The sequence below is a fragment of the Ursus americanus genome, chromosome X, assembly GCF_024610735.1.
Source record: "Ursus americanus isolate L20-20 chromosome X, mUrsAme1.1.p, whole genome shotgun sequence".
NCBI lineage: Eukaryota > Metazoa > Chordata > Mammalia > Carnivora > Ursidae > Ursus > Ursus americanus.
In genome coordinates this window covers 103050100-103062612 of record NC_142164.1, presented here as the reverse complement: position 1 = coordinate 103062612, position 12513 = coordinate 103050100, and the positions used below count along the sequence as shown (strand labels likewise).

Genomic DNA, 12513 nt, shown 5'->3' with positions numbered 1-12513 from the left:
AGTAAATAAAATCATTAAGAAGAAGAGAACAACAAAAATCATTACATGAGCATGAGCTTCCCACCTCCATTACATATGGTAGCACATTGTATATGAGATGTTTGTATTCTTTTTAGAAAATAAAAAGGCTCTAGTTATTGGAAGACCTTTTTTTAGAAGACTACTTTTAAGGGGCACCTGGGTGACCCAGTCCGTTGAGTGTCTGACTCTTGGTTTTGGCTTAGGTCATGATCTCAGGTTTGTGAGATTTAGGTTGTTTACAGTGTCCCTCCCAAATCTTTATTTGAAAAAATTTTAGACCTTAGGAAAAGTTGTAAGAATAATACAGTTAACACCCATGTCTAGCACCTAGATCCACCAGGTACTTTGCCATATTTTTTATCTTTCCCCTCTCCATCCATCCCTCTTCCTGTCTCCTTTCCTTCCCCTTTCGCTACACATGCTTTTTTGGCTGAACCATTTGAGAGTGAGCTGCAAATGTCCTGATGACCCCTAGATACGTTAAGTGTGTATATCATAAACATAAGAGTATTCTGCTAATAACTGCTAATCACCATGATACACTTATCACACTTGGGGAATTTCTCATTGATATCATAATAAAACTGAATATTCAAATTTCCCCTCATGGCTGTTGCCTCCAGTATCAGACAGCTCAGATCTAGAACCAAAAGGTACTGTGGCCAACAAGGCTGCTGAGCTAAATGCAGAGCCCAGGAAGGGCTTCTGCCTCAGTAACGTACGATAGAGAGAGGGTGGGAGTGACTGGTAGGGCTGGCTGGCTGAAAACCACAGGATGACCAGGAAGTCTACAGACAGTAGGGTCACCCTGGACCCTGACCATCAGAACGTTAGTAGGCAGGCAGTTATCCATCGGTGAAGGGCAAAAGGGGGTTCTTCGCTAATGACACTGAGCGAGCTACTCAAGGAGAATTAGGGATCCTGTGGTGTGGTGTTGGGATCCCACCAAAGAGCCCTATGTAACCAGATATTTGGGGTCCTCACTTAGTTGGTCTTTGAAGGCTGCTTCACTCTGAAGCATTACTGAACAAGTGTAGATCACCAGATGTCTGAGGGAAGCCCACAGTGAGAAAGAGAAACTAAGATAAATAAATGGCCCCCAAAAAATGACCCCAGAAGAAACAAGTTCAGGCAATAAAAGAGTGCTTTAAAATGTAACTTGAGGAATAAATCACCTTCACCTCATGAACATCTTAGGGCAGGTCGCACTTTGTAAAGATGGCCATGATGATGCTTTTCTAGCATGTGCCCTTGCCAGCCCTCCCTCAAGAGGAGGGGGAGTCTGTCCCCTTCCCCTGGAGTCTGGACAGGCTTTGTGACTAGCTGTGTGACTTCTGAGCCCGAGTCATAAAAGGCCATGCAGCTTCGCCTTGTTTACTGAACCCATGCAAGAATCCAGCTAACCCAAGGCCGCCATGCTGAGGAATCCTATGGAGAGGCCACCAGTTAGTGCTCTGGTAGGCCATCCTAGTTGGCAAGTAATCGGCCCAAGGTTCAGACTTGTAAATGAGGAGACTTCAGAAGCTTCCAGCTCCCCACTGTCTAGTCACTGCTCCCCCCTCCAGCCCTAGCCTTTGAGTTTTCCAGCTGAGGTCCCAGACAAGCCATCCCTCCTGCTTCCTGTCTGAATCCCTAACCCACAGCGTCGGTTACGATAATAAGATAAGACATTGGACTGAAAGAAGTAGTGCAATGTCTGGACGTTGTTGGGGCGTTGAATTTGATAGGGAAGGAGGTGTGTGTGAAATCCCCAATCGTTGGCCCTTCTGTTCTGAAGTTTCTGACTCACTATTAGTAATAATAACCAAAACACAGTCTGGCCTAGAGTGGAGGCAGCCTCAAGTTTGGTAGACCCCAAGCTACCTCTATTGATCTCTGTTTATATTCAGGAATAAGTTTTTCCAAATAAAGGAAAACTGAAACTTCTCAAGCAGTGAAGTAGTATTTCTAGACACAGAGTAAACACTTAAAAAGTATACGAAACTTTTCTTTTGAAGGACAATTCAATTAATCATTGCTTAGTGCTGGTAAGTCCAAAAATTAATTACTTAAGATTCTAAAATTCAGTGTTTTCAAAAGATTGAAATCTTCTAAAAGACATAACTGGAGAAAAATCAGAGCTGTACCTGAAGTATTTTCTCAGTTATATTTTGCCCATTTTAGCATGGTTAATGGTAAAAATACATTGCAGACTCAAACATTTCGTTGGCAGTATTTAGAAAAAAAAACTCAGCATAACTGGAATGAGTTTATTATTCTGTTGGTTTTTGATGCCTTGCTATAATTTTTTCTTTTCTTGCTCTCCTTTTTCGCTCCCTGATTCCCTTACTGCCTCTTCCAAACCATCCCCAGCAAGTGTTAAAACTGAAAGATGTGGACAAGGAGAGCCCTCAAGTAATCCAGACAGGGGACTCTCCATATTGGGGGGCCTGTGCTCAACCCTCTGCTTTAATTGTAAGATACATGATCAAGTCACTTTATTAACTGAAGAAATGTTCTGCTTCCTGTAAATTAATCAGAAAGAGGATTAAAGATTTACCAGACATACAGGCCACTATGGAAACCAGGTATAAAGAGTAAGTCTGAACTCTTGCTCTTAGAAGGTGGGCCAAATGCTCTTCTCTTACCATAACTGTCACTGAGACGGCTCCCTGCACTGGCTTGAAAGTCATATGTGTTTCTGTGTCTATTCATCTTATATCTTGGTGAATGGAAAGTTATTTGGAACCTCTCTAGACAAAGCAAATCATACCTTTTCCAAATGTAGTAATTGTCTCCAACTTTTCGATGAAAGGGCAAAGTATGAGAAACAGAACGGAATGGGGTGCCTGGGTAGTGCAGTTGGTTGAGTGTCTGACTCTTGGTTTTGGCTCAGGTCATGATCTCAGGGTTGTGAGATCGAGCCTTGTGTCTGGTTCAGCACTTGGCATGGAGTCTGCTTAAGAGTCTCATTACCTCTCGCTCTGCCCCTGCCTCTCAGATAAATAAATGCATCTTAAAAAAAAAAAAAGGAAAACAGAAAACAGAGAAGAATTGAAGGGTCATCAAATGAGCACAAAAAACTGAAGAAATATGAGCGAATGCTGTGAAACCAATGACTTCTTTGCATTCACCAAGTCAGAATGTTCCCTGCCCCTCACCCACTCCTTCATCATCCTCTGAAGTAATGCTAGGAAAAAATTTAATTGGTAAAATTGAGTAAGGTGAAGCATACAGAGAAATGCAGAATAAAAATAGAAAATCAAAATTAAGGAATGTAGAAAAGCCAAGTAAGTGGGGAAAAAATGAAGCTAAGTAACTGGAAAGAATCACTGGAAAATACTTCGTATGCCAGAAGCCTTATAAAACCTGAAGCCTTTGAGAGGATATTCAATTAAAACCAAAAGGCGCTTTTTTTTAAGTTGACCAAAGGGAAAAAAAAAAGATTGTTGGAACTCTTTGATTTAAACTGAGTATCCAGCATTAGTACATAGGATAAAATACTTTCAACTTCCATGAAAACCACAGAAAGGTTGAAAAAAAGTTGGACCTTTCATATTTATTTTTAGGTTCATTAATTAACTAAAAAAAGGCTTACCCCCTTGTTTAAACTGATGTATAATTAAGGTATCTGAGTACAAAGAATTCATCTCTAAAGCTAAGTAAGAATGTAAGAGGAGGGGCGCCTGGGTGGCTCAGTCGTTAAGCGTCTGCCTTCAGCTCAGGGCGTGATCCGGAGTCCTGGGATTCAGCCCCACACTGGGCTCCTCTACTGGGAGCCTGCTTCTTCCTCTCCCACTCCCCCTGCTGTGTTCCCTCTCTCACTGGCTGTGTCTCTCTCTGTCAAATAAATAAATAAAATCTTAAAAAAAAATGTAAGAGGCAAAATCTGAGATTTTTCAGATATTCTTTTTTTAAAATACAAACTTCTGAAAGTATTCTCTATCTTCCCAGTAAATCATTGAGAAACTACTGTAGATCAGCTACTCTCATCGGTGCCACGGGGGATCCAGAGACAAAACAAGATTCTTTCTGTGCTCGTTCATGACCAGCTGATAACCCAAGATGTCTAGAATAAAGGCCTCCTGGTATTAGGTTATCTTAGACCATACCTAGTCATTGAATTCTCTGGTTAGTGCAGAGATGACCAATGGACGCATCAAGGCCTTTTATTTTAAAATAAATAAAAGTGGATGGTAGGGACACAACATAGTTTAATCCTTTTTAATCCCTTTTTAATTATGTAGGCTCATCAAATGAGCAGAGGTAACCGCACTGGACCAGAATGCAGCAGAGCTCTCAGGGCTTAGCCAGTATCAGGTTATTTGACCTGGCACCTTGGCCTTGGGCTGTTCTGCTTTATCATCACTTGCAGTCAGTAGTGCTGGCTCTTTAATGAGCCCCCTCTTCTGAATTTTAAGTTGTCAATGTTAAATATGAAGTTTAATCCTTACTACACCTCTATGAAATAGGTACTGTTCCTGTAGCGGGCCACGCTGGCTACACCGAGGCTTACAAGCGTAATGACACTTGTCACGTCCATAAAGCTTTGGAGGCTCAAGTCAGGATTCAAATCCACGTCTAACTCTGGCACATGATCTTGGCTTACTACATTGTTCCGGAAGTCTCCAGTCTTTTATCTGCATTCTGAAGTTCAAAAAGCTCTAAACTTGCAGTTGTTTTTTTGTACCTTTGGTGGCAAAACACGACCTGAGCTACTTCAGGCCGTGGTCTTTTTTCTGTTCGATGTAAATGTTCCCAGATTTCGCCGCAACTGTAGCGTGTGTATATCATAGACAGTGGATGTACGTACTCATTTTGCCTGCCGAAAATCGGAAAACCTTGACATTCTGAAACCATCTGGCCCTGTGGGTTTCCAGCGCAGACATGGTCTGACAGCCTCTTGCCACCTGCCAGCCAGCTCCCACTTCTCCCCGTCCTCCCCCTTCCCCTGACCCTACGGTTCCAATTTGCTGCTCCTAATATGCTGTGGACATGGTAGTTGAAACATGTAAACTTTCACGTCCGGAAAATTCAGGTAATTTTTTCGACTCCTGAGTTCATACTGCTATTCACAGTTCCAGTTTAACCCCCGTGAGCCCCTTCCTCTCCTCCTAAGATTCCCTCACTTCCTTCTCCTACAGGGAGAACAGTGACATTTCTTTTGTGCTTGAAAAAAAAAAAAAAAGGTGTCCTTTCTATTTAACCAGGATGTATTTTGCTGGTATGTGAAAAGTTAGATGCGCATTTTACCTTAGATAATAACAGGTCCTTCAGTATGTGATCCAATTCACCGTGATTTAAGTATCGGCACTTTTAGTGCACTTAAAATGATTTGTCTGTGAGAATCATATAGAACGTTTTAGGAATGATACATATTATCTGAAGCAAAGCAGCCAGAGTCCTTTTAAATGTTAATCATCTGAAGCCAAATAAATGTTTATAGAGCAGATGATGGAAGGTCATTGCTGAGATGTCACACCCCTTCTCCCCCACTCAGGGGAAAAGTGGAAGACAGAATCGTTGTTGAGTTAAAGATGCACCAAAGGCCTTCAGTATAGTCACCTAGAATGAGGGAAGTAAGGGATGGGTTGTTTAAGACTAATCTTTTATTCTCTTTTTTTTTAAATAGAGAAGGGGACTCAGGGGTCAGTGGGGGGAAAGAAAGGTTCTGCAGATGACTTTCACGAGTGGGTTCTTTTATTTCTAGTCTTATTCAGTGGGGAGAGAAAAGGAATAAACCAGAACTTGGCCGCAAGTGTTAGCAAATCAGATTTACTTCTGGATCTCTGGTTTGCAGCCTGTGTCACATTTGGAAGAATGAGGAGAGTTTAGAGGAGAAAGTGTTCCCTGAGCCTTGCTTGTTTGTCTCTGGGCCTGGCCCCAAGGTTGCCCATCTCCAAACAGCCTCCCGGCAGTACGGAGCATCAGGAAGGCCTATGGAGTGTGAGGGAGTTGGGATGGACCCATAAGTACCACAGAGGACAGAAGAAGGACTAATGTTTATTGATCACCTGCTTTGTGTCAGGCTCCATACATGTTACCACATTTAGTCTTTACAAAAACTGAAATTTCATCCCCATTTTATAGGTTAAGGCAGCTGCGATTTAGAGCAATTAAGAAGCTTACCAAAGGTTTCCTACCCCCAAAATGGAGGAGTTGGGGCTGAAGCACGTTTCTGTCCCCAAAGCTCATGTCTTTCTCTCATGTCCCCCATCGCCCAGTCATCATCAGGTTTAAAGCAGGACTTGGGGGTCATGCTACTCTGGTCAAAACAGCTGGGGAAGGGGCTCGGGTTTCCTCGTTCAGGTTGCTTTGTACCTTTTCTCTCACTGTGTCCTAGTTACATAAGTTTTATGCACAAGCAGCTTAGGGCAACCATCCGAAGACTCTGTGGCCTCTGTCTTCATGGTTAACACCAGATCTTACCCTCTCAGACATGTCAGAGTAGACTACTCTGCTTCTGAGCGCACCTGTGAGCTCGTTTCTCTGGTACATCCTGAGCCCCGAGTCTCAATCAGAGCAGGTCTGCGACTGCTTCCCAGAGTGACAAAGCTCTGATTCCTGGAGAAACACATTTGAAGAAAACCTCAGGAAGCAGTCGGCAAACAGGAGGTGAATATTTGTGAATGAATGGATCTGTTGCCTTCTGGAAACCCCTGTGAACAGGAGTGGATTTACGTGTTCTCCTACTTTTGTACTTGGCAGTTTTCCCACAGTGTTTATTTGAAAACAAATTCAGATTATATCCCAGGTCATTTTTATATCACTAACCAGAACACTAGAAATGTATTTGTATTAAGAAAAAACCCTGCTTTCAAGGTTGCCTCTTGGAATAATGTTCTTTTTCTATTCTAATTAAATTATTTTCTTTTTTTTTTAAAGATTTTATTTGTTTATTTGACAGAGAGAGACAGCCAGCGAGAGAGGGAACACAAGCAGGGGGAGTGGGAGAGGAAGAAGCAGGCTCTTAGTAGAGGAGCCTGATGTGGGGCTTGAACCCAGAACGCTGGGATCACGTCCTGAGCCGAAGGCAGATGCTTAACCACTGCGCTACCCAGGCACCCCTAATTAAATTATTTTCTTAAACTTGTAATTTCAGAGGACAAAAATTTTACTGGAGACTACAGGACTGTTTAATTTTCTCCTCCTAACCAGTAACCATGCTATCATGAGAGCACTTTATTATTCCATCTGTTAGATTATAAAATCATGGACCGTTTATTGTCTCTTAATAGGGAGAGATAATGCATGTGAGAAAACTTCATATATGTTTCTACGAAAGGAGCTTCCTGTAAGACTGGCCAACACAATGAGAGAAGTTAATCTTCTGCCGGATAACTTGCTTAACCGCCCTTCGGTGGGGTTGGTTCAGAGTTGGTAAGTAAATAATGTGGCTTTAGATGGGTCTTCCCATAATGCTCTGAACAGCTGGCATTGAGCCCATTTTCCCTAAAAGTATGTCTACTGCATGTGTGGGAATGAGTCATTTGGGATAGCTGCAATTTTCCAAGCAATTAAAAGTTTTTTTTTTAACTGACAATTTCAAATTGTCTTAATGAAAAGACTTCTAAACTGTACGAGACAGCTTTCTTGACTTTTCAAATTTTATTTTTCTTGTTATAAATGTAATTGCTCACTGAAACAAAAATTAGAAAGTATAGAAAAATTTAAAGGAATAGCAACAGTGTCCCACACGAACGAGTCTACAATCCTTTGGATAAGGGGATGTTGCCACTTTTTGATCAAGTCTCAGCCTTGCTCTTTTTGTTTTCTTGTTAAAAGAGTTTCTTGGTGGCAATATTTCTGTTAGAGAAAATTAAGTCATTTAAAAAGGGGAACCTTGGATTGTGAAATTACCAGTACCTAATATGCTTCATTTGCCTTATGAAAAATAAAAAAATCTCAACAGAGAATGACATAAAGTTTGATCACGTACAGCTCTGATGCAGCAAGCATGTGTTATTTAATTGAGGAAGTTGAATTTGTGACTAAACTACCCACTAGGTCAACAGGGTGAGGTTGATGTGTGGTAGGATGTAAGAGCAGGTGGTGTATTTTCAGAAAGGGATTTGCATATATTTGAGAAACACTTGCATGTCTCCTGTGTATTATAAAAGCAAGTACAAGTCACTGTGGAGAAAGCTGGAGGAGTTGGGGAGGCCAGATGCAAAAAGCGCTCTCGAGCCAGTGCAGAGGAAGTCCTGTGGGCACGCAGAGGAGCGGGGAGAAGGGACTGCTGTGGCTTTGCACTGCCCCTGGGGGGATGGAGGGAGTGGACAGGGATAGGGACAGGGAGAGCATTTTAGGGGAAGGGAATGATGTGGACAGAGAGAAGGAGAATAGAACTGTTAATTAGTTTGCATTTAAAGGGTTAATGGCAGCTGGGCTACTGAAAGGGAATGGACATCTAACAGTTACTCCTCAGTAATAGTAATTATAATCTGTTCTTAGGGCTGAGTGTGAATCGTCTGAGAAGCAGTATATTGGGTGGCCTGAGCAATTGGGTGCCCAGGCCCTGTGCCAGAGAAGCTGCAGCTCCTCCCTGTGGCAGGCTCAGGGGCTCCAGGGCCCCGGGATCCAGGGGAGGTCAGAGAGCAGCCCGGGCGGGGGTGGGGAGACACAACACTTCGCTCTCATCGTCCATTGCTTTCTACCCCAGATGCATAGTTTGTTCCAGCAGGAGCAGCAAGTGCTTGTTTGCGTGAGATTTCTGTATTGCTTCAAGAGTATCATCAGAAAATTTCCAGCAGGAAGTGTATACTCACTATTGGGGTCATTGTGGTGGGGATTGGAGGTTGACTAGATGACCTTCAAGTCCCCTGGGCCTGGTGGCAGTGACTGACTGTCGCACATCTATCGCTTATGTGAAAGTTACTTTGGGGGCTTCAAAGTGAATTGCTGGCGAGGTATAGACTCAAATGACGGGGTCAGCTCTTTTTTTTGTCTCACATTTCTCTTCCGTAGGCATCCCAAACACATACGTGTCATGTCTTCCTTTTTTTTTAAATTCAATTTTGAAATAATTGCCTATATAACAGATAGATGTGGAAGACTAGTAGCAAGAATTCCCATATGCCTTCACCCAGATTCACTAATTGTTAACATCTGGTGGCATTTGTTCTGCCGTTCTCATTCATATTCTCTCTCTCTCTCTCTCTCTCTCTCTCTCTCTCTCTGGATGTGTGTATGTGTGTGTGTGTGTGTACACTTAGGGTATATCAAACACGTGGTACACACATACATATATGATACACATTATTTTTTTTCCTAAACCATTTGGGTTAATGGTAGACATGCCTCTCTACCCCTAACGACTTTGGTATGTATCTCCTTAGAACAACTCTTAGAAAACCACAGTATGATTATCAAATTTGGGAATTTAACATTGATCCAGTAATATTTTCTAATGTGGGAGAACTTGTTCTCATTTCATTAATTGTCCTAATAGTGCTGTCTTCTTTAAAAATTTTTATTTATTTATTTGAGAGAGAGAGTGAGAGAGCACATGAGAGCAGGGAGCAGCAGGGAGAGGGAGAGGCAGGGGCTGGATCCCAGGACCCTGGGTTCATGACCTGAGCCAAAAGCAGATGCTTAACCCACTGAGCCACCCAGGTGCCCCAATAGTGCTCTTTTTTCCCCCAGCAATCCCCGCCTCCCCAATGTAGGAATCCAGTTTAGGATCACGCATTGTGCTGGGCCGTCATTTCGTTTTCCTCTTAAAAGTGCCTCTGACTCATAACAGGCCGTGAAGCCCACCTCAGCTACAGTGTGTTCTCCTTGTTCTCTGGACTTTCAGGCGGGGAAGCTCAGCAGCATCTTTGGCTCCTCTCCACTCATGACTTTGCTCTTTAAGTGAACTACCCCCTTTGGAAAGGATGGGTTACCTCCCTAGAATCCTGCTGGTGTGTGACAGAATAGAGGGCCTTGTTGCCTCTGGCTGACTTTGCCCTCTGCAGGAGGTTTGACCTGATGATTTCAACAGTGCCTGATCCATAGCCTGATTTGCCCAGAGGCTTTTAAAAAGTATATCCAGAGATAAACATACTTTAGTATCACGCATTGTTACAAAGTTCAAGTGAGGCTGATTAATACAACATTATTCCTGTTTATGTATTTATATGCTTCACAGTCATTTTTTTGTTACTGGAGTACCGTCATCCTCCCTCCGAAGCGGGATAGTAGGATTAGTGGTAATTAATTGTTAGAAATAATTATATTAAGGGATAATTCTTTCCGGGCATGTTCAGATCCAAAGCAGAGGTGACACACGTCTGAGTAGCTGGCATCTCTGAATCCCCTCCAGACCCAGCGGGTTCTGTCTGGATATGGCTGCCTCAGTAATGTGCCTCTCTGGATCCCATTTTTCTGTGTTCTCCAGATATTTATTTTGGACACATTATTTCCTGTACTGGCCCTGATTGAGATATGTAGCTATTTTTAATCCAGAAGCTGTTTCTGAGGACCTAAGAGGCATTCCTTCTCCTCCTTTGCAGTGTTGATGAGATTAGTTTAACTCTGAGAAGGAACATTTATTCCTAGTTTCTAAGTTCTTAGCATGCACTTTAGTGTCACACATGTGTTCCTTACAATTCATATGCATGTCTTGGCTAATCAAACTGTGCATTTGGTGTACCAGTTGGAATATGTTCGTGAGTAGCAAAAAATCCAACTAAACCAAACATTGGCTCATGTAGCCATAGAATGAGCTTTTGGTGTTAGTTCGATTTAGAGGTTCATGAGATTATCAAGGCCCTGCTTTCCATGGTGTCGGCTTTATTTTCAGGTTGGATTTCCTCCTGGTGACAGAATAGCTGCAACATTCCAGGGTTTACATCCACATAGCCCACTGTACAAAAAGCAGAGCAAGTTAATTTCTCTCCCAAACCCCCCCACCAAGTCTTCCCTCTTATTTTACTGGCCTGAATTGGGGGCAGTGTGCCCATTCCTGAGCCAGTCCTTTTGTTCAGGGGACAGCAGTGCAATGACAGGCTTGGGCCTAGACTATTGGACTAGTTAGTATTCACTGACAAGAAAAATACCATTACCAAGGGAAAAATCAGGCCACCCAGGAGCTTTGCATGGCATCGGCTTCCCCTGCAGCACTTGGGCTACAATGGGGTAGGGGGGAATGGGGGAGATACCTGAGTGAAGATTTAGGGTACTCTTAGGCAGAGGGAAAGGAGGAATGGATGTTGGGCAGGCAATTAACAGAGTGACTCATCTTTTTTAGGTATATGCAGAGCTTTCTTGAACTTTTAGAATACGAGAATAAGAGCCCTGAAGATCCACAGGTCTTGGATAAGTAAGTATGGTACCAAACTTAACTGACAGTAAAAACATCCAGGTTAAAAAATGTTTTGGTAAATGGAACTCATGTCGTTCAGAACCAAGAAGTATAATTTGGATGAAAGCATTAAGCTTGTTAATGGGTAACAACTCAGTATCACATTTTTAAATAATGTGAGTTAATTTAACATAGTACAAAAGGAATAATGACCCTTCAAAATGTGTTTCATGATCTAGGTCTTAATATTTTCACTCCTGGTGAACTGGTGCCAGCCACTCACTATAAATATTGCAGTAAACGTACCACCTAGTGGTAGTTTTAAGAATGCAGTGGCCTCTGGATATCTGAATTTATCTACTGAGGCCTTTACAATTTTTTTTTTTCAATTTTTAAAAAATTTTCAGTGCAGTTAACAGTTGAGCTCAGAAAACCTATAATGCAGCATCTAAGAGTGTGCTTTTAATATACCGACCTGAATTCTCTGCTAACTTCTCATGCTCATGGAAAATGTTTCTGTTCTTTCATCTTCATTTAACTGGAAAACACTCACCCTAGCTCCCAGTGTGTGTGTGTGTGTGTGTGTGTGTGTGTGTGTGTGTGTGTGTGTTTACCCCAAGAGAAGTTAAGTATCCCCTTCACATTGCTTTCCTCCTGTTTCACGTACACACGAGGGACTGCACATGGCAGGCCTGTTGTATGAAGAATTTCTTTCTGCGGAGAAGCCTGGTCCACATAGTTGTGACACCAGAGACCTTACATATAGGTGTTCCAGCAAAAGAACTAAGAAACACTGTGTTACAAAAGCAACCGTAGCTCGAGGCATTCAACCCAACCCTTTAGTTCGCAGTTAAGGAAACTGAGGTCAGAGAAGAGAAATGACTTGTTCAAAGTTGTAACATTAGTTGGTAGCAGAGCTGGCTCTGTAAAGCCTTGTTCCGTGTCCTTCATGCATGGTTCTGCACAAAGTCACATTGCCGGAACCAGCGGTGTGAGCCTTGAGTAGCTAGCTCCAGTTTCGTTGTAAATTAAAATATAAGGGGGCAGAATCCCGACCTGTCGTATACTTTGCTAGGTGTTTTGTGAATGGATTTGTGATTTGTGGAGGGAGGCATTGCGTCAGAGCCCCAGATGCACTGTTCTCCTGGCTATAGGCCATTGCTGTCATTTAACGTATTGAAATTAAAGGAATTGAATCCAGAAGCATTGTTTTCTCACAAGTCATT

The 12513-nt window shown here is 42.5% G+C and overlaps 1 protein-coding gene across 2 annotated transcripts in view; it reads left to right on the top strand.

Annotated features, from left to right (window-relative positions):
* Nucleotides 1-12513, top strand: part of PDK3 (pyruvate dehydrogenase kinase 3) — a 75226-nt gene that overhangs the window by 15476 nt on the left and 47237 nt on the right. For both annotated transcript variants that reach the window (XM_045787118.2, XM_045787117.2), the window contains exons 2-3: nucleotides 7239-7380; nucleotides 11234-11305. In XM_045787118.2, the coding sequence (XP_045643074.1) occupies nucleotides 7239-7380; nucleotides 11234-11305 (214 nt within the window). The remainder of the gene's footprint in view (nucleotides 1-7238; nucleotides 7381-11233; nucleotides 11306-12513) is intronic.